Source organism: Pelophylax lessonae (genome assembly GCF_965119305.1).
Source record: "Pelophylax lessonae genome assembly, chromosome: 7".
Lineage (NCBI taxonomy): Eukaryota > Metazoa > Chordata > Amphibia > Anura > Ranidae > Pelophylax > Pelophylax lessonae.
In genome coordinates this window covers 5428392-5451032 of record NC_138774.1, presented here as the reverse complement: position 1 = coordinate 5451032, position 22641 = coordinate 5428392, and the positions used below count along the sequence as shown (strand labels likewise).

The 22641-nt window shown below is 48.4% G+C and overlaps 1 protein-coding gene across 1 annotated transcript in view; it reads right to left on the bottom strand.

Annotated features, from left to right (window-relative positions):
• Positions 1-22418, bottom strand: part of LOC309559876 (uncharacterized protein) — a gene marked incomplete at its 3' end in the record, with an annotated part of 36239 nt that extends 13821 nt beyond the window's left edge. The window contains exons 1-4 of the mRNA XM_082263303.1: positions 22337-22418; positions 14486-14591; positions 11395-11589; positions 8165-8243 (exon numbers count right to left, since the gene is read on the bottom strand). Coding sequence (XP_082119429.1) covers positions 8165-8243; positions 11395-11589; positions 14486-14591; positions 22337-22406 — 450 coding nt within the window. The 5' untranslated portion in view covers positions 22407-22418. The remainder of the gene's footprint in view (positions 1-8164; positions 8244-11394; positions 11590-14485; positions 14592-22336) is intronic.
• Positions 22419-22641: the final 223 nt, after the last annotated feature.

Here is a 22641-nt window from a genome sequence, read left to right as displayed (position 1 = left end):
GGTTCAGTTTTTGCGGTCCCGGTATATTGCGTTTTTTTTGGAATGTTATTTTACTATATAAATCATTAAAAATGAAATATTTTTGTGTTTTTCATAGCTCTTGCTATGTCTCTAAGTATCTTTTATGTGTTTAAATGAGTTTCTATTGTTTTAAAAGTGTGTTTAAAGACCTTAAAATGCTTTTAAAAGTACAGTGACAGTAAAAAAACTGCCTACAGTGTATTTTAATAGGGATTTCTATTTCGCGGATTTTCACTTTTCGCGGCTGGGTCCGGAACGTAACCCCCGCAATGGAGGGGGGGTTTACTGTACTGTATTCTTCCTCCATAACTCACCACTGTATCGGTCCACCAGCTGTCTGTCCTCAGTCCTGCTGTCACTACTGTGTCTGCCACCCAGAGATGTATAGTAACTAAGTAGAACTACTTCACTACTGTACTTAAGTACCGAAATGCGGTATCTGTACTTTCCTAGAGTAGAATTTTTTTCTCCTACTTCCACTTTTACTTCACTACATTTTTTCAATGATTTCAATACTTCTACTCCGATATTTTTTTTTTGTGCTGCATAGTTACTCGTTACAATTATAAAAATGACCACTGCCAGAACAGTAGATGGAAGTTTCATGAAGCTCAAAACATTGTGTATTATCAGCGCATACGAAAATAAATGCTACTGTATGTATAAATAAAAGCTGCGTTTGAAATAATAAAAAACAATATGATGTTCAAACTTTTGACTTCTTTCTTTAACCGGTTGCCGACCGCCGCACGACTATATACTGCGGCAGTCAGCCCCGGCCAGGCAGAGTGACGTAGGGGTACGTCACTCGCCTGTCACTGACTTGTGAGCTAATTGCAGGCGGGCACGCGCGCGCGCGCGCGCGCCCCGGCTCGTTCACTGACAAGTCAGTGCGTGTGACCGGTGGACCCGATCGTCCACCAGTCACACTACGATCGCTCCGGTGAAGGGAGAAAGGCAGGCGGCTTATGTAAACAAGCCGCCCGTCATTCTCCCTGGTGTAAAAATGAAGATCAGACGGTTCTACTATGTAGAACCGTTGATCTCTGTTTTTACACCAATAGCCATGTCCCTTTACAGTTAGAAACACGCCCCTAGGACACACTTAACCCCTCCCTCTCCAATACAGTTAACCCCTTCCCTGCCAGTGTCATTTTTGCAGTGACAGTGCATATGCATAGCACTGATTACTGCAGTAATGTCACTGGTAACCCCAAAAGTGTCAAAAATGTCAGTCAAGGGTCCGATCTGTCCGCCGCAATGTCGCAGTACCGCAAAAAAAATCGCAGATCGCCGCCATTACGCGTTAAAAAAAAAAACACCAAAAATGACAAAAATCTTTCCCTTTGTTAGTAAACGCGATTACTTTTGCGCAAACCAATCAAAATACGCTTTTTGCGATTTTTTTTTTTTTTTTTTTTACCAAACATATGTAGCATAAAACAAATTGGCCGAAAATGTTAAATTTTGATTTTTACATTTTTTTTTGGGGAATTTCATATAAAAAAATGTGAAAAATATTGTTATTTTTGCAAAATTGACGCTCTTTTTTTGTTTATAGCGCATGATCAAAAAATCGCACAGGTGATCAAATACAACCAAAAGAAAGCTCTGTTTGTGGGGAAAAAAGGACGTCAAATTCGTTTAGGTACAGCGTCGCACGACCGCGCAATTGTCCGTTAAAGTCATGCAGTAAAAAATCGCAAAAAAACCCCCTGGTCTTTTAGCAGCCAAATCCTCCGGGGCTTAAGTGGTTAATAACTACATAACACAGCACTTGTACTTTTACTTTCAGTACTTGAGTACCAAATTAAAAAAAAAAACTACTTGCAATACTTAAGTACAAAAAATGTTGAATACTTTAGTACTTCTACTCAAGTCACTTTTTGATCGAGCACTTGTACTTTTACTCAAGTATGGGTTTCGAGTACTTTATACAACTCTGCTGCCACCGCCCTAGAAGATCCAGCCTGCCCTGCGTGAGATGGAGTGCGCTGAAGTCGGACGTCATTGCGCACACCACAATCACGTGAGGGACGTTCCCCTGAGCAGATGCTCCGCCTCCTCATACTCATCAGTTTGCACTACGGGCGGCAGTATGAGATGGGGAAATGTCACCCGTAACGCAACGCAAACTGATGACACACAAAGCTGCTGGGAAAAAAATCCTGGGAGACAATTTGCTGCCCCACTCAAAGTTCTGTCCAATGGACCCAGGGGGGCCCATGGTAGGGCCGGCCCTGACTGACTTAGGCTGATCAAGGCTTGGCCTTTTAGAAACAGTTCCCTGTGCCAATCATGGTTTGAAGCCTAATAAATCAGCCCCTAGGCAGGCCAGGGCTTGGCCTTTTAGGAATCAGTCCCTTGACCTGTTGGAGCTTGGTCCTTCAGGATGTTGTCCTTTGGACAGTCAGAGCTTGGGCCTTTATGAGTTATAGGTTGTCTGGCTAGGGTTCAGTATTTCAGGAACAAGTCTCTTGGCAGGTCAAAGCTTGATCCCTCTGGATTTATTCCCTTAGCCAGCCAGGTATTGGTCCCTTGGCAAGGCAGAAATTAAACTTTCAGGATTTAGTCTCTTGGCCAGGCCTTGGTGCTTCAGGTATCAGTCATGAGCTCAAAGCTTGATCCTTAAAGAGTTAAGCTGGATACACACTATACAATTTTCTTTAGATGTTTTCCTTTAGATTTACCAAAACCATATAATATGAGGTCAGAGTGCATGTCAGAGCACAAACCAAGCCATGAAGTCCAAGGAATTGTCTGTAGACCTCGGAGACAGGATTGTATGGAGGCACAGATCGGGGGAAGGATACAGAAACATTTCTGCAGCATTGAAGGTCCCAATGAGCACAGTGGCCTCCATCATCCGTAAATGGAAGAAGTTTGGAACCACCAGGACTCTTCCTAGAGCGGGCCGCCCGGTCAAACTGAGTGATTGGTGGAGAAGGGCCTTAGTCAGGGAGGTGACCAAGAACCCGATGGTCACTCTGACAGAGCTCCAGTGTTTCTCTGTGGAGAGAGGAGAACCTTCCAGAAGAACAACCATCTCTGCAACACTCCACCAATCAGGCCTGTATAGTAGAGTGGCCAGATGGAAGCCACTCCTCAGTAAAAGTCACATTACAGCCCACCTGGAGTTTGCCAAAAGACACCTGAAGGACTCTCAGACCATGAGAAACAAAATTCTCTGCTCTGATGAAACAAAGATTGAACACTTTGACCTGAATAGCAAGTGTTATGTCTGGAGGAAACCAGGCACCGCTCAGCACCTGGCCAATACCATCCCTACAGTGAAGCATGGTGGTGGCATTATGCTGTGGGATGTTTTTCCGGAACTGGGAGACTAGTCAGGATGGAGGGAAAGATGAATGCAGCAATGTACAGAGACATCCTTGATGAAAACCTTTTCCAGAGCGCTCTGGACCTCAGACTGGGGCAAAGGTTCATTTTCCAACAGGATAACGACCCTAAGCACACAGCCAAGATAACAAAGGAGTGACTACGGGACAACTCTGTGAATGTCCTTGAGTGGCCCAGCCAGAGCCCAGACTTGAACCCAATTGAACATCTCTGGAGAGATCTAAAAATGGCTGTGCACCGACCCTCCCCCATCCAACCTGATGGAGCTTGAGAGGTCCTGCAAAGAAGAATGGGAGAAACTGCCCAAAAATAGGAGTGCCAATCTTGTAGCATCATACTCAGAAATACTGGAGGCTGGAATTGGTGCCAAAGGAGCTTCACCAAAGTATTGAGCAAAGTGTGTGAATACTTATTTATTTGATTTTCAATAAATTTGCAAAGATTTCAAACAAACTTCTTTCACATTGTCATTATGGGGGGGGGGGGGGGGTTGTTTGCATAATTTTGAGGAAAATAATGAATCTAATCAATTTTGGAATAAGGCTTTGAATACTTTCTGGATGCACTGTATAATCGAGTGTCCATAGATAATCCTTTGGATAATGTGCTATAGCAGTGATGGTGAACCTTGGCACCCCAGATGTTTTGGAACTACATTTCCCATGGTGTTCATGCACTCTGCAGTGTAGTTGAGCATCCTGATTCCAGGGAAATTTAGTTTCAAAACATTTGGCGTGCCATGGTTCACCATTACTGTGCTATAGACTTATATCCTTCCACACCATCTGAAATCTTCCACCGAGATGCCACCAAACACAGGGTCATCCCTGTGCCCAATCGTGTGTGTCACCTGGAAACGTGGACCCCTTAATTCCTTAAGCTGGTCAACAGTGCTTTGGTAACATAAGCCTTGGTCAGCAGCACCCCGTTCTTATTCAATTTCCAATAGTCCACAGTTCTTACACAGGTGGTTCAGAACATATATCCAAATATTGTAATATTGCCAAAATGATTTATTGATTAAAATAGAGTAAAATAATTGCAGTCACATTTAGAAGAGAGACATACTCGTGTCAGATAACAGCATGTACACGCACAAAGGCATTAGATGGATTTATCAATGTGGTGCCTGGCTCTGCCCAGCATGATGATGTCATAAAAAGTCCCGCCCATTTCCCAATGGTTTGTTAGGGACTGGTCTTTAAGGAGTTAGCACTTTTTATTGTCCTTCACAAGTTAATCCATTGTCTAGCCAGTCCCTTGGCAATGCAGGGCTTGGTCCTTGAAGAATTAGGCCCTTCAGCAATTCAGGACTTGGACTATTTGGTTCCAAAGTTTTGATCCATCAGAAAACCAAGCTCTTGCTGGCTATCACGTTCCTGGTGCTGGAGGCCAATGGAGAGAGGGCTTCCTTTGCTGCTGAGTTCCAGACCCCCCTTGGGGTTGAAACAGGAGAGGTCAGGCCCAAAGTGGCATGGGTCACCTGCTGGACTGTTAGCAGGGAGTTCCAGAGTACAGCTGATCTGCTGAAGTGGTCATGGAATCAGCAGACAGGTGGCACCAGTGAGACATGGCAGGTTTTTGGAAATGCAGAGACTGAAAAGTAGTCGTAGAAAGCCAAGGTCAGGAGCCAGGTGGGTTTTACAGCAGACATAGTCAGGTAGATAGCCGGGGTTAAACACAGGTTAAACACAGGAGGAGAGCAGGAGACAGGTCCAGAACAAGCCGGGTCAGTATGGCACTTTTCCACTGCATGGAACCGAATGGTTCGGCTCGCTTTTGTGCTTTTCTACTGCTGGTACCGCATAGTACGGTGTAGGAACGGTTCGGTACGGTACGGCTGTACTTTTCCACTGCATGGAACCGAACGGTACGGCTCTCTAAAACAGTACCACCTCGATTGTGGTTCCAAGAGGTACCATACTGGTACCATATCCCACAATCCTTTGCATGCAGTCACTACTAGCCACTGATTGGTTAGAGAATCGTTGTTATCCCACCCACTTAACTTTAGTACTACTTTAGTGGAAAAGCAAACCATACCAAACCGTACCGAACCGTTCCAACACCGTACCATGCAGTACCAGCAGTGGAAAAGCAAACCGGGCCAAGCAGTGCCGAGTAGAGCCGAGCCGGTACTTGCAGTGTAAAAGTGCCATAACAGGAAATCACAGGAACAAAGGAATCACCGGGATAACGCACGGGAAGAGCCGAAGATCAACCAGCAACTGTAGCGACTGATAGGCTTCCTTATAAAGGCCATTTAGTGCCAAACTACGTTGGGGGCATGCGTGATTGTGCGCCCCCGTTCGCCAGTACGCATGTGTGTGCCAATGGGCATTCTTGTGCGCATTTGTTATGTGTGAGTTCCTACAGACATGAAAGTTACTGGCAGGGATGCCAGGTCTTCGAGCAACTCTATTGCGGTTGGTGCCCTGACACAGGCATGGTTCTACCCAGAGGTAACCGTCCCTACCCTAGGTCATTGCTTCTATTGTCCGAGGTAGGAAGATACCAACACACATACCTTTACAGAACTTACAAATCCAGTTTAGGAATATTAAATTTCCACCCTGGTGCTGGATAACCTTTCATATAAAAGAAATATAACTTGAAGCGTCTACTCTATTTGTTCCAGCAGGGTGGGATCATATCCTGTATCTAGTCTGCTCATTGTCTCTCTATGGAAAATCACATTTCTCTATTGTTCTTTGATGGACACAGCTTCCTATCTTCATTGACCATTGGGTTTTGCTGCCCCCTACAGGAGTAGGACACTAGGTGGAAAAGAATTGACTGTGCTTATAGGGCAGTCCCAGGGGGTATACTGCCACTTCCTGCTATAGGAGCTCAGCCTTTGGCCACAAGGTTTTTGCAGGCCGCTGTTGCAGAGGTTACGGCCTCTTGAGGGTGTTTTTTTTTTCTGGTAAGCTGAGCTCCAGTTCTTGGTTGAGCTCCTGGTTTCCTGGTTAGCTACGTTTAGCCCTTTTTTGGGAATTCTGTCTTTTTGCTGTGTTTCCCATACCTCATGATGACACTGCTTTGGGACGTCCCAACCAAGGGAGGACTGGGCCAAGGGGGCAGTTGCCCCCCCCCCCCCCAGGCCACTCTGATGCTCCATAAAAAGGCTGCACCGCTTATGCTACAGACATGTCTAAAGAATTCCTGGTGACGAGAAGTAAAAAGTCCCCGCCGCTGATGTACTTGAAGCGGAGTTCCGGGCACAAAAACGATATTTTTTTTTTGTGCCCCTCCGCTAGTTCGAGATCACCTGAAAAGGAATTGGATAGTTATTTTTTTTTTTTTGTTTACTCACCTTTTTATTGAAGATCGCAAATACTCACCTCAGAGTACTTCCTCCCTCGGAGCCGCGGCTCACCCCATCACTTCCTGTCTCGCTATGATTCCTGGGAGCTGAACGTCATCCCAGGAATCAATGCGACGGCACCGGCCCCGCTCGTCACTTCCGGGCGATGCCGCATTCCCCTGCTAAACAGCTTCTGGGCATGCCCAGAAGCTGTTTAGGAATGCGGCGCCGCACCGGAAGTGACGAGAGGGGCCGGTGCAGGCGCATTCTGGGACAAGAAGACGCGGAAGAAGACACAGAAGAGGACCGCACCGGCTTCAGCTGCCCACAAGAGAGATGGAAACGCTGTGGAAGAAATTTTATAAGTAAGTATTTCTTCTAAAAGGTAAGTGCGAACCGGGACAGATCAGAGGCTAGCCATTGTGGAATGTGCTAGCCCTGACTGTCTTGGGGGTATGTTTATTAAAAAATGACTTCTGTGCCCGGAACTCCACTTTAATGAGGGATGAAGACAAGGACAGAGCGCAGGCCTCCCCCCCCCCAGCATGGATGGCGTAAACTGTGTCTGAACAGAGGCCGGTTCCATGCCCCACTGGAGACTCTCCTCCCCCATCCAGCCCCGACCGAGCTGTCCCAGCTCCCCCCAACTGCTCCCTGCTGGCAAGGTCAGGAACCCGGATTTGGCCAGTAAGTAGAGAGTACCTGGAGTGGAGCTTCAGCCTGGAATGGGGGTCAAGAGGAGGCCGGGAAGAGGGAGAGTGGGAGGGGGGCCGAGTCGCTGCACCATGGGCCTCTGGTTTGTACTTGTACCCTGGGCCAAAGGTTGCCAGTCAGCCCCTGGTCCCAATGATCAATGAAGATATGAAGCTGTGTCCGTCAATGAAGGAAAGAAAACTCGATTTTTGTCTTACCGTAAAATCCATTTCTCTGATGTTCATTGAAGGACACAGCTCCCGCCCCTCTGTGGAGTTGGGTTATGTATTCTTCTAACACTGCTTGTTACAAAAACTAAGATCCTATAGCAGGAAGTGGGAGTATACCACCTGGGACTGCCCTATAGGCGTAGTCAATTCTTTTCTGCCTAGTGTCCTACTCCTGTAGGGGGCAGCATAACCCAATGGTCAATGAAGATATGAAGCTGTGTCCGTCAATGAACATCAGAGAAAAGGATTTTACGGTAAGGCAAAAATCTAGTTTTTGCCCTTTGCGGTAAGCTGGACAGTTTAGCTTGATGCACTTCCATTACCAAACTCACAAAACAAGCACAAGCACAAAGACTTTATCTGCTGGTAGAGTGTACATCAGTTATGTCCAAACTATGGCCCTCCAGTTGTTCAGGAACTACAATTCCCATCATGCCTAGTCATGTCTGTGAATGTCAGAGTGTTACAATGCCTCATGGGAACTGTAGTTCCTGAACAGCTGGAGTGCCATGGTTTGGACACTACAGGTGTACATGATGTACAAGTTACATACCAGTGGCAGGTCCACAAAGCGGCTGTTTCGGGCTGGCTCTTCCTGGAAAGTCTCATTTTGGCGGGACTCACTCTTACTCCTGGAAAAAAGAGAATTAATGACATTTTACAGTTACATTTCTGTTTTTACATTTATGCTGCTATTATCAACAGTCTACTTGCCTGTACAGCAGTGTTTTCTAGCCTTTTATCAGTCCCGACACCCTTAAATGTAATGTCCATCAAATCGAGGGGTGCTCAGCCCGTGGCCTGTGGAGCCCCCTGATGTGGCCAATGACGTCAAACCAGGGAAGGGCATGCCCATGCTCTGGGATGGCAGGTTGTCAAGTTCCAAAGATGGTCAATGGCTCGCCAACCCGCCATTCCAGAGCATCAGGGTGCATGGAGCCAGCAGCGGCTCCTGTCCTAGGCGGAGTGATACCAAATGCACTTCACTTGGGACCTTTCTAGCAGCTTGGAGAGCAATGTCAGCAAAAGCTGGAAGAGGAAAAGTTCAGTGTAATAAACATCACAAACACTGCACCTTTACAAAGAGCATATTACCTGCAATGAGCCATAGACTTCTATTATATCCTGCGGGTTTGCTGCGTAGAGCCGCGGAGGGCGGGGGCAGGAAGTCGCTGGGATAACGGCCAAGCGGCTGCTGAGCCACATCGGTTGTTATTATCAGAAAGCCAACCGCCGACTCTAAAAAGTGGTACTGGGATGACGCCTGCAGCTGCAGATCATCCCACAACTACCACTTCTCCAAGCCGACATACAGGTCTGTTGGTTTGCGGGAAGTGGTTAACTCACCTTTGGCTTAACAAAAATAGCATTATTTTGAAATGGTACTCTACAGTATCTCACAAAAGTAAGTACACCCCTCACATTTTGTAAATATTTTATCTTTTCACGTGATAACACATACCCTGAGTAAAAATGTCCAAATTGGCCCCAAAGTGTCAAAATTTGGGTGGCCACCATTATTTTTCAGCACTGCCTTAACCCTCTTGGGCATGGAGATCACCAGAGCTTCACAGGTTGTCACTGGAGTCCTCTTCCCCTCCTCCATGATGACATCACAGAGCTGGTGGATGTTAGAGATCTAACAGATGCTCAATAGGGTTTAGGTCTGGAGACATGCTTGGCAAGTCCATCACCTTTACCCCTCAGCTTCTTTAGCAAAGCAGTGGTCATCTTGGAGGTGTGTTTGGGGTCGTTATGTTGGAATATTGCCCTGCGGCCCAGTCTCTGAAGGGAGGGGATCATGCTCTGCTTCAGTATGTCACAATACATGTTGGCATTCATGGTTCCCTCAATGATCTATAGCTCCCCAGTGCGGCAGCACTCATGCAGCCCCAGACCATGACACTCCCACCACCATGCTTGACTGTAGGAAGACACACTTGTCTTTGTACTCCTCACCTGGTTGCCCCCACACACGCTTGACACCATTTTAACCAAATAAGTTTATCTTGGTCCCATCAGACCACAGGAGATGGTTCCAGTAATCCATGTCCTTAGTCTGCTTGTCTTCAGCAAACTGTTTCTGGGCTTTCTTGCACATCATCATTAAAAGAGGCTTCCTTCTGGGATGACAGCCATGCAGACCAATTTGATGCAGTGTGCGGCGTATGGTCTGAGCACTGACAGGCTGACCCCCCACCCCTTCCACCTCTGCAGCAATGCTGGCAGCACTCAAACGTCTATTTCCCAAAGACAACCTCTGGATATGACGCTGAGCACGTGCACTCAACTTCTATGGTGGACCATGGCGAGGCCTGTTCTGAGTGGAACCTGTCCTGGTAAACGCTGTATGGTCTTGGCCACCGTGCTGCAGCTCAGTTTCAGGGTATTGGCAATCTTCTTATAGCCTAGACCATCTTTATGTAGAGCAACAATTCTTTTTTTTCAAATCCTCAGAGAGTTCTTTGCCATGAGGTGCCATGTTGAACTTCCAGTGACCAGTATGAGAGAGTGAGAGAGATAACACCAAATTTAACACACCTGCTCCCCATTCACACCTGAGACCTTGTAACACTAACGAGTCACATGACACCGGGGAGGGAAAATGGCTAATTGGGTCCAATTTGGACATTGTCACTTAGGGGTGTACTCACTTTTGTTGCCAGCGGTTTAGACATTAATGGCTGTGTGTTGAGTTATTTTGAGGGGACAGTAAATTTACACTGTTATACAAGCTGTACACTCACTACTTTACATTGTAGCAAAGTGTCATTTCTTCAGTGTTGTCACATGAAAAGCTAGAATAAAATATTTACAAAAATGTGAGGTGTATACTTACTTTTGTGAGATACTGTACCTGTCCCTTTTCTTATACCTGTCCCTGTCCCTCAGCTCAGAGGGACAGGTACAGAGAAGTGGTTGTAGCGGGATGATATGCAGCTGCAGGCTTCACCCTGGTACCGTTTTTTTAGTGCCGGCGGTTGGCTTTCAGAAGATAACAGCCGATGTGGCTCAGCAGCCTTTCATCCGTTATCCCAGCAAGTATAAGTAATAGAATAAGAATAAAATAAAATATTTACAAAAATGTGATGGGTGTACTTACTTTTGTGAGATACTGTAAGTGTCGGTTCACATATATGCGATGCGGGAACCCTGCCAATCCACTGCGGGTTCCCACATCGCATTCAAATCGCAGGCAGTACACACAGCCATATGTAAATCGCTGGGGGTGTCAATACAAAGTTAACGACACCCCCAGATCAGTTTTGCATATCCCAGTGTGAACTGTCAGTTCGGACATGAATCGGATCGCATAGGTGTGAACCACCATGCAATCCGATTCTGCTGCGGACCCAAAAAAGGGTCATAAATGCGATGCAAATTCAGCCATACAATCGCACAGACATCGTAATGTTATTTTCGGAGCTGTGCGCTGCAAATCACATGCGATGTCTGTCATCGCACTAATGTGAACCCGGGACTAATATCACACACAGTCTTTGATTTCAGAAATATGTTTACGGTTGGAATTCGATGTAAAATTTGATTCGAATTTCAATTAGAATTTCAGAAATTCAAACGAATTTTGTTTCAGTTTTCAGGGCATTCGGTAAACTTCTTTTATGCTGTAATTCAGATATTCGGACATATCCAAATCTCCGAATAACCAAAAATGTATCCGAATATTTAGTCGAAACGAAACAAATCGCACATGTCTGTAATCAACTGAACTGCTGAATGTTTTACTCTTCCTCCTATAAACGGTTCCCCTCGGCCACTTACTTTTTCGGCTTGCTAGTCTTGCTCTTAGAAGATGTTTTGCAGTGGTGAATTAATTGCGCTACGACAGCGACCACGAACGCCAAAGCGACTCCAGGAAACGCGACCATGATGACTAAGTCCCATGTACTCCACAGCAGGTCGCACTTCTCCCCCATGTACCAGTAATCAGTGTTGGGTCCTCTGTAGTTGGGGCAGCTGGAGGAAAACCAAGAGAATTGTCAGCACCTCCCCCAGGGGATGAATGAGAGTCAATATCGTTACAATGTAATTAAAGGATTAGAGATTTCATGTAAGATCAAAGCAGAAATTAGGCAACACCCTGCCCTGGGCAAATCTGGAGCCCCTTTTTTTTCCACAAGCTATGCACCTTTTTGTACCACAAACAATGATATTAATTTATTATAGCAGGTTAGTGGCGTCACTACGGGGGTGCAGGGGGGTACAGATCACATCCGGGTGACACCCACCAGAGGGGTGACACCATGGCCGGATCTAGAGAGGGTGCTGATTTTAGGGATTTTTACGAGGAGGGGGGTTTGTGCTGGGAGAGGGGATTGGGTGGATTTGTGCGAGGAGAGGGGATTGGGTGGATTTGTGCTAGGAGAGGGGATTGGGTGGATTTGTGCTAGGAGAGGGGATTGGGGAGATTTGTGCGAGGAGAGGGGATTGGGGGATTTGTGCTAGGAGAGGGGATTGGAGGGATTTGTGCAAGGAGAGGGGATTGGGTGGATTTGTGCGAGGAGAGGGGATTGGGTGGATTTGTGCGAGGAGGGGGGATTTGTGCTAGGAGAGGGGATTGGAGGGATTTGTGCAAGGAGAGGGGATTGGGGGGGGATTTGTGTGAGGAGGGCGGATTTGTGCAAGGAGAGGGGATTGGGGGGATTTGTGCGAGGAGGGGGGATTGGAGGGATTTATGCGAGGAGGGGGATTGAGGGATTTGTGCAAGGAGAGGGGATTGGAGGGATTTGTGCAAGGAGAGAGGATTGGGGGGATTTGTGCGAGGAGAGGTGATTGGGGAGATTTGTGCTGGGAGAGGGGATTGGGTGGATTTGTGCGAGGAGAGGGGATTGGAGGGATTTGTGCAAGGAGAGGGGATTGGGGGGATTTGAGAGAGGAGAGGGGATTGGGGAGATTTGTGTGAGGAGGGGGGATTTGTGCTAAGAGAGGGGATTGGGGGGATTTGTGCTAAGAGAAGGGATTGGAGGGATTTGTGCAAGGAGAGGGGATTGGAGGGATTTGTGCGAGGAGGGGGGATTTGTGCAAGGAGAGGGGATTGGGGGGGATTTATGTGAGGAGGGGGGATTTGTGCAAGGAGAGGGGATTGGGGGGATGTGTGCGAGGAGGGGGGATTTGTGTAAGGAGAGGGGATTGGGGGGATTTGTGCGAAGAGAGGGAATTGGGGGGATTTGTGCGAAGAGAGGGGATTGGGGAGATTTGTGCGAGGAGGGGGGATTTGTGCAAGGAGAGGGGATTGGGGGGGATTTGTGCGAAAAGGGGGGGATTGGGGAGATTTGTGCGAGGAGGGGGAATTTGTGCTAGGAGAGGGGATTGGGGGAATTTGTGTGTAGCACTGGCCCCTAGAGGACTGCTGAGAATTACACTTTCTGGATTCCCCTGGGTTACCCTTAGCAACTGATCGCAGATAAACAGCATTGAAAGTCCTTGGCTCAGTCAATAATCAATCCAGGGGATGTTGGTTTTTGTGTTTTTATTTATAACTGGGATAGGAGAAGGGATGAGTGGGATACTCCAACTATTAACTATTCACAGTCTTGAGGACATCTAACTGTAGAATGCGGCAAGGCCGCTGCTTCACCTTGCCACTGAAGTGAAGATAATTTTAAAGGTCCCTGCTTGGTTATACTCTTCAGGGTTCTAAACTTGGCACCCCCTTTACTTCCACTGCCTGTGTGCTGACATCCGTCCACTGACTCTATCCACTGGAGTGGTCCCCTTCCTGGGCAGACCCCCAGCAAGCTACTCTGTACTGAAGGACACTGTTTTTCCAGAGTCACTCTGCCTTCAACTCCACCAGTCCGCTTTCCTGGACCTCTGGATTCAGCACCATACTCCTGGCTCACAAGGCCGGCCGCCTGTGACCACCATCCACAGAAAACAGAAGGAGAGACAGCCATCACCCTCCTTCCGGGATCTGGCTTCTCGCCCAAAGACACCCTGCCACATGTGTCCCTGGCTTTTATACCCTATCCCATAATGCACCACTTTCAGTGCCAAACCCATAGGATAGCCTTTACACACATGAACTTTAATGGCCTCCCAGTCTTAGTCTGTAGTTGGCCCACCCTTTGCAGCTATAACAGCTTCACCTCTTCTGGGAAGGCCGTCCACAAGGTTTAGGAGTGTCTATGGGAATGTTTGACCATTCTTCCAGAAGAGCATTTGTGAGGTCAGGCATTTTCACACAACTGAGTGGGCTCAGGGCGCAGTACTCTGTGCTCCAAGCCCACCCTTTTTTTAAAGCAAATTAGAGCCTTAGGGTAAAAAAACATTAAAATCCATGTGTCCTGCACCCTGCATGTAGATTAGGGGCTGGGCGCATGGATTAGGGGGGCCAGCGCTCCTGCACCCCTAACAGAGTGGCCGCCACTGCCTGAGCCCCTACTCTATCCAGCGATGCTGCAGGAGAGAGTCGGCTGCCCAGGACATTCTCTCCTTATTGGCTGAGCCTTATTGGCTCCTACTGCTGTCAATCAAAGTTTAGTGAGCCAATGAGGAGAGAGAGGAGATGGGGCGGGGGCCTAGCCGCGACTTTGTGTCTGAATGGACACACAGAGCAGCGGCTCGGGTGCCCCCATAGCAAGCTGCAAGAGGGAAGGGCTGCTCTGTGAAAAACCATTACACAGAGGAGGTAGGTGTAGCACCCTACAGGTAGGTGCTGGGTAAATGTACAGAGGGCCTTGTCTGCCTAACAGCAGGGCTGTGATTTGTTAGGTAGGGTATCAGGGCTTCCAGATGTGCCTGCTGAGGGGAGAAGTATCCCCAGAGCTGATGCCCACAGAATGCAAACCGTTCACTTGATTTATCAAATATTGCCTAGAGTGCTCTTCTATTCACTAATAGTGAGGCTTACCTGCAGAACGCATATCCACCCTTGCAGCTACATTCGATGCCGCTGGGACAGAAGCCCGCCGTGTCTCCATTGCAGGATCCAAAGTCAGCGACACCATTGCAGCTCGCTGAAAAAAAATGAACACATTGCCTTTAATAAAGATTGCATTTGTCACAGCACGCAGCAGAGTGGATAAAAATCAATGATTTAAAAAAATAAATAAAAAAATTTGGATTTTTTTTTATTTAAATCTGATTTTTTTTTTCTTTAATCAAACTTATTTTGCTAAAATGTTTTTGGAGCAAAAATCTGTCTAAAGATAGTTTTCTATTTTATAATTGAGTTAATTCAGCATGAAATGGAGCTTAGTTATGTACAGGGACTGACTAGCAACTTTCGGCCCAGGGGGTAAGTACAAAGCAGTGGCCCATGGTGCAGCGATTCGGCCTCCCTCCCACTCTCCCTCTTCCTGGCCTCCTCCTGACTCCCATTCCAGGCTGAGGCTCCGCTCCGAGTACTCTCTACTCACCGGCGGAATCTGGATTTCCAACCTGGCCAGCAGGGGGCAGTTGGGGAAGCTGGGACAGCTCTGTTGGGGCTGGAGAAGAGTCTCCAGTGGGGCATGGAACCGGCTCCTGCTCAGACACAGCTTACACCATCCATGCTAGAGGGGGGGAAGGGGGGAGACCTGCGCTCTGTCATTGTCTTCATCCCGCACTCAGTAGGTCAGCAGCCGGGATTTTTTACTTCTCTTCTCCAGAAATCTTAAGGCAGAATTTGTGCAGCCTTTTTACAGGGCATCCTAAATATAGAACCATTTATCCAACTGCCCATCCAGAGCCTCTGGTTTATAGATCAGATACATCCTAAATATAGAGCCATTTATCCAACTGTCCATCCAGAGCCTCTGGTTTATAGACTGGATACATCCTGAATATAGAACCATTTATCCAACTGTCCATCCAGAGCCTCTGGTTTATAGATCAGATACATCCTAATATAGAGCCATTTATCCAACTGTCCATCCACAGCCTCTGATTTATAGTCCAGATACATCCTAAATATAGAACCATTTAGCCAACTGTCCATCCAGAGCCTCTGGTTTATAGACTGGATACATCCTGAATATAGAACCATTTATCCAACTGTCCATCCAGAGCCTCTGGTATATAGATTAGATACATCCTAAATATAGAGCCATTTATCCAACTGTCCATCCAGAGCCTCTGATTTATAGTCCAGATACATCCTAAATATAGAACCATTTAGCCAACTGTCCATCCAGAGCCTCTGGTTTATAGACCGGATACATCCTAACTATAGAGCCATTTATCCAACTGTCCATCCAGAACCTCTGGTTTATAGACTGGATACATCCTGAATATAGAACCATTTATCCAACTGTCCATCCAGAGCCTCTGGTATATAGACCGGATACATCCTAAATATAGAGCCATTTATCCAACTGTCCATCCAGAGCCTCTGGTATATAGATTAGATACATCCTAAATATAGAGCCATTTATCCAACTGTCCATCCAGAGCCTCTGATTTATAGTCCAGATACATCCTAAATATAGAACCATTTAGCCAACTGTCCATCCAGAGCCTCTGGTTTATAGACTGGATACATCCTGAATATAGAACCATTTATCCAACTGTCCATCCAGAGCCTCTGGTATATAGATTAGATACATCCTAAATATAGAGCCATTTATCCAACTGTCCATCCAGAGCCTCTGGTTTATAGACCGGATACATCCTAAATATAGAACCATTTATCCAACTGTCCCTCCAGAGCCTCTGGTTTATAGATGGGATACATCCTAAATATGGAACAATTTATCCAACTGTCCATCCAGAGCCTCTGGTTTATAGACTGGATACATCCTGAATATAGAACCATTTATCCAACTGTCCATCCAGAGCCTCTGGTATATAGACCGGATACATCCTAAATATAGAGCCATTTATCCAACTGTCCATCCAGAGCCTCTGATTTATAGTCCAGATACATCCTAAATATAGAACCATTTAGCCAACTGTCCATCCAGAGCCTCTGGTTTATAGACTGGATACATCCTGAATATAGAACCATTTATCCAACTGTCCATCCAGAGCCTCTGGTATATAGATTAGATACATCCTAAATATAGAGCCATTTATCCAACTGTCCATCCAGAGCCTCTGATTTATAGTCCAGATACATCCTAAATATAGAACCATTTAGCCAACTGTCCATCCAGAGCCTCTGGTTTATAGACCGGATACATCCTAACTATAGAGCCATTTATCCAACTGTCCATCCAGAACCTCTGGTTTATAGACTGGATACATCCTGAATATAGAACCATTTATCCAACTGTCCATCCAGAGCCTCTGGTATATAGACCGGATACATCCTAAATATAGAGCCATTTATCCAACTGTCCATCCAGAGCCTCTGGTATATAGATTAGATACATCCTAAATATAGAGCCATTTATCCAACTGTCCATCCAGAGCCTCTGATTTATAGTCCAGATACATCCTAAATATAGAACCATTTAGCCAACTGTCCATCCAGAGCCTCTGGTTTATAGACTGGATACATCCTGAATATAGAACCATTTATCCAACTGTCCATCCAGAGCCTCTGGTATATAGATTAGATACATCCTAAATATAGAGCCATTTATCCAACTGTCCATCCAGAGCCTCTGATTTATAGTCCAGATACATCCTAAATATAGAACCATTTAGCCAACTGTCCATCCAGAGCCTCTGGTTTATAGACCGGATACATCCTAACTATAGAGCCATTTATCCAACTGTCCATCCAGAACCTCTGGTTTATAGACTGGATACATCCTGAATATAGAACCATTTATCCAACTGTCCATCCAGAGCCTCCGGTTTATAGACCAGATACATCCTAAATATAGAACCATTTATCCAACTGTCCATCCAGAGCCTCTGGTTTATAGACAGGATATATCCTAAATATAGAGCCATTTATCCAACTGTCCATCCAGAGCCTCTGGTTTATAGACCGGATACATCCTAACTATAGAGCCATTTATCCAACTGTCCATCCAGAACCTCTGGTTTATAGACTGGATACATCCTGAATATAGAACCATTTATCCAACTGTCCATCCAGAGCCTCTGGTATATAGACCGGATACATCCTAAATATAGAACCATTTATCCAACTGTCCATCCAGAGCCTCCGGTTTATAGACCAGATACATCCTAAATATAGAACCATTTATCCAACTGTCCATCCAGAGCCTCTGGTTTATAGACAGGATATATCCTAAATATAGAGCCATTTATCCAACTGTCCATCCAGAGCCTCTGGTTTATAGACCGGATACATCCTAAATATAGAGCCATTTAGGAGGTGCTGTGGGCATGGTACAGGAGATGCAGAGGTGTGGGCATGGTACAGCATATGCAGAGGCTGCGGACATGGTACAGCAGAGGCAGAGGCTGCGGACATGGTACAGCATATGCAGAGGCTGCGGACATGGTACAGCAGAGGCAGAGGCTGCGGACATGGTACAGCAGAGGCAGAGGCTGCGGACATGGTACAGGAGATGCAGAGGTGCAGGCATGGTACAGGAGATGCAGGGGCTGCAGACATGTTACAGGAGATGCAGAGGTGCAGGCATGGTACAGGAGAGGCAGAGGCTGCGGACTTGGTACAGGAGAGGCAGAGGTGAGGGCATGGTACAGGAGAGGCAGAGGCTGCGGACTTGGTACAGGAGAGGCAGAGGCTGCGGACATGGTACAGGAGATGCAGAGGTATAGGCATGGTACAGGAGAGGCAGAGGCTGTGGACAGGGTGCAGGAAATGCAGAGGCTGTGGACATGGTACAGGAGAGGCAGAGGCTGTGGACATGGTACAGGAGAAGCAGAGGCTGCGGGCATGGTACAGGAGATTCAGAGGTGCGGACATGGTACAGGAGAGGCAGAGGCTGCGGACATGGTACAGGAGAAGCAGAGGCTGCGGGCAAGGTTCAGGAGATGCAGAGGCTGCGGGCATGGTAAAGGAGATGCAGAGGCTGCGGACATGGTACAGGAGATGCAGAGGCTGCACCCCCTCCTCCATCAATGAGCCTTCCCTCCCCACCTCCATCAATGAGCCTTCCCTCCCGCCCTCCATCAATAAGCCTTGGCCGCCCATGACCCTGTCACCAGTTGGCCGGTTTGTTTTATGTGAACCACTCTTGGTCGGTCCTGACCCCTGCAGACTGGGAACATCCCACAAGAGCTGACGTTTTGGAGTTGCTCTGACCCTGTCTTCTAGCCCAGTGGTCTCCAAGCTGTGACCCCGTCTTCTAGCCCAGTGGTCTCCAAGCTTTGACCCTGTCTTCTAGCCCATTGGTCTCAAAGCTGTAACCCAGTCTTCTAGCCCAGTGGTCTCCAAGCTGTGACCCCGTCTTCTAGCCCAGTGGTCTCCAACCTGTGACCCCCGTCTTCTAGCCCAGTGGTCTCCAAACTGTGACCTGGTCTTCTAGCCTAGTGGTCTCCAAGCTGTGACCAGGTCTTCTAGCCCAGTGGTCTCCAAGCTGTGACCCGGTCTTCTAGCCCAGTGGTCTCCAAGCTCTGACCCAGTCTTCTAGCCCAGTGGTCTCCAAGCTGTGACCGGGTCTTCTAGCCCAGTGGTCTCCAAGCAGTGACCCTGTCTTCTAGCCCAGTGGTCTCCAAGCTGTGACCCCCCTCTTCTAGCCCAGTGGTCTCCAAGCTGTGACCCCATCTTCTAGCCCAGTGGTCTCCAAGCTGTGACCCCGTCTTCTAACCCAGTGGTCTCCAAGCTGTGACCCCCGTCTTCTAGCCCAGTGGTCTCCAAGCTGTGACCCCCGTCTTCTAGCCCAGTGGTCTCCAAGCTGTGACCCCATCTTCTAGCCCAGTGGTCTCCAAGCTGTGACCCCATCTTCTAGCCCAGTGGTCTCCAAGCTGTGACATGGTCTTCTAGCCCAGTGGTCTCCAAGCTGTGACATGGTCTTCTAGCCCAGTGGTCTCCAAGCTGTGACCCGGTCTTCTAGCCCAGTGGTCTCCAAGATGTGACCTGGTCTTCTAGCCCAGTGGTCTCCAAGCTGTGACCTGGTCTTCTAGCCCAGTGCTCTCCAAGCTGTTACCCCGTCTTCTAGCCTAGTGGTATCCAAGCTGTGACTCCGTCTTCTAGCGCAGTGGTCTCCAAGCTGTGACCCCGTCTTCTAGCCCAGTGGTCTCCAAGCTGTGACCCCATCTTCTAACCCAGTGTTCTCCAAGCTGTGACCCGGTCTTCTAGCCCAGTGGTCTCCAAGCTGTGACCCCATCTTCTAGCCCAGTGGTCTCCAAGCTGTGACATGGTCTTCTAGCCCAGTGGTCTCCAAGCTGTGACATGGTCTTCTAGCCCAGTGGTCTCCAAGCTGTGACCCGGTCTTCTAGCCCAGTGGTCTCCAAGATGTGACCTGGTCTTCTAGCCCAGTGGTCTCCAAGCTGTGACCTGGTCTTCTAGCCCAGTGCTCTCCAAGCTGTTACCCCGTCTTCTAGCCTAGTGGTATCCAAGCTGTGACTCCGTCTTCTAGCGCAGTGGTCTCCAAGCTGTGACCCCGTCTTCTAGCCCAGTGGTCTCCAAGCTGTGACCCCATCTTCTAACCCAGTGTTCTCCAAGCTGTGACCCGGTCTTCTAGCCCAGTGGTCTCCAAGCTGTGACCCGGTCTTCTAGCCCAGTGGTCTCCAAGCTGTGGCCCCATCTTCTAGCCCAGTGGTCTCCAAGCTGTGACCCCGTCTTCTAGCCCAGTGGTCTCCAAGCTGTGACCCTGTCTTCTAGCCCAGTGGTCTCCAAGCTGTGACCCCTGTCTTCTAGCCCAGTGGTCTCCAAGCTGTGACCCGGTCTTCTAGCCCAGTGGTCTCCAAGCTGTGACCTGGTCTTGTAACCCAGTGGTCTCCAAGCTGTGACCCCGTCTTCTAGCCCAGTGGTCTCCAACCTGTGACCCCCGTCTTCTAGCCCAGTGGTCTCCAAGCTGTGACCTGGTCTTCTAGCCCAGTGGTCTCCAAGCTGTGACCAGGTCTTCTAGCCCAATGGTCTCCAAGCTGTGACCCGGTCTTCTAGCCCAGTGATCTCCAAGCTGTGACCTGGTCTTCTAGCCCAGTGGTCTCCAAGCTGTGACTTGGTCTTCTAGCCCAGTGGTCCCCAAGTTGTGACCCCATCTTCTAGCCCAGTGGTCCCCAAGTTGTGACCCCATCTTCTAGCTCAGTGGTCCCCAAGCTGTGACCAGGTCTTCTAGCCCAGTGGTCTCCAAGCTGTGACGCCGTCTTCTAGCGCAGTGGTCTCCAAGCTCTGACCCAGTCTTCTAGCCCAGTGGTCTCCAAGCTGTGACCGGGTCTTCTAGTCCAGTGGTCTCCAAGCTGTGACCTGGTCTTCTAGCCCAGTGGTCTCCAAGCTGTGACTCGGTCTTCTAGCCCAGTGGTCTCCAAGCTGTGACCTGGTCTTCTAGCCCAGTGGTCTCCAAGCTGTGACCTGGTCTTCTAGCGCAATGGTCTCCAAGCTGTGACCTGGTCTTCTAGCCCAGTGGTCTCCAAGCTGTGACCTGGTCTTCTAGCCCAGTGGTCTCCAAGCTGTGACCTGGTCTTCTAGCCCAGTGGTCTCCAAGCTGTGACCCGGTCTTCTAGCGCAATGGTCTCCAAGCTGGGCCCCGGTCTTCTAGCCCAGTGGTCTCCAAGCTGTGACCCGGTCTTCTAGCCCAGTGGTCTCCAAGCTGTGGCCCCGTCTTCTAGCCCAGTGGTCTCCAAGCTGTGACCCCATCTTCTAGCCCAGTGGTCTCCAAGCTGTGACCCCGTCTTCTAGACAAGTGGTCTCCAAGCAGTGACCCCTGTCTTCTAGCCCAGTGGTCTCCAAGCTCTGACCTGGTCTTGTATCCCAGTGGTCTCCAAGCTGTGACCCCGTCTTCTAACCCAGTGGTCTCCAACCTGTGACCCCCGTCTTCTAGCTCAGTGGTCTCCAAGCTGTGACCTGGTCTTCTAGCCTAGTGGTCTCCAAGCTGTGACCAGGTCTTCTAGCCCAGTGGTCTCCAAGCTGTGACCCGGTCTTCTAGCCCAGTGGTCTCCAAGCTCTGACCCAGTCTTCTAGCCCAGTGGTCTCCAAGCTGTGACCAGGTCTTCTAGCCCAGTGGTCTTCAAGCTGTGACCCGGTCTTCTAGTGCAATGGTCTCCAAGCTGTGACCCCATCTTCTAGCCCAGTGGTCTCCAAGCTGTGACCCGGTCTTCTAGCCCAGTGGTCTCCAAGCTCTGACCCAGTCTTCTAGCCCAGTGGTCTCCAAGCTGTGACCCCATCTTCTAGCCCAGTGGTCCCCAAGCTGTGACCTGGTCTTCTAGCCCAGTGGTCTCCAAGCTGTGACCCCATCTTCTAGCCCAGTGGTCCCCAAGCTGTGACCAGGTCTTCTAGCCCAGTGGTCTCGAAGCTGTGACCGGGTCTTGTAGCCCAGAGATTACAGTTTTTGCTCGGTGTCACAGTCACTCAGATCTTTACGATGACACTTTTTGCTGCTTTCAGCACTTCAACTTCAGGGAGAACATGTTCCCTCACTGCCTCACACCTCCCCCATTCACATTCCATTGTAAGCAGATGAACACTTTCCCTCTCAGTGGTCATAAAGTTCTGGCTGATCCGTGTGTACTGATAATCCCTCCAATGCTCCCTACACACCCCTCCCCTCTCCCTCCCGTCCGCTGGAAGTCTGTGCACATTTCTGCCACCTGGAAAATGCCAAACACCTGGCATCCGGGGTGACGATCAGCACAGACGACCTCAATCATCCTTCCCCAGCCCCTGATTGGACGGGAATCGTTCCTTGTAGGGGAATCCACTATCACAAATCTTATAAAAAAAATAATTTCTTACGTTCTGCGAATGTCGCCGTCACAAAGTAACAAATCCACGAGAAAACGAGACAAAGTCTCCCGGAGAACATGTTCACTGCGCTGCTGTGATCTCCTTCCCTCCTCCCCCTTCCTGATAACATTTATGAATCGTCTTCTATCAGAGATTACTGATTAACCCTCTGTGATAGCAAGACATCGATCGTTCCTCTCCCCCCCCATCACCCTGCTGTAGGAGTAGTCTGCAGGAGGTCGGACTCCACCCCTAACCAGGAGGTCACATCTCTTCCAAACTTATGAGAAAAATGTAAAACCGACCCCCCCCCC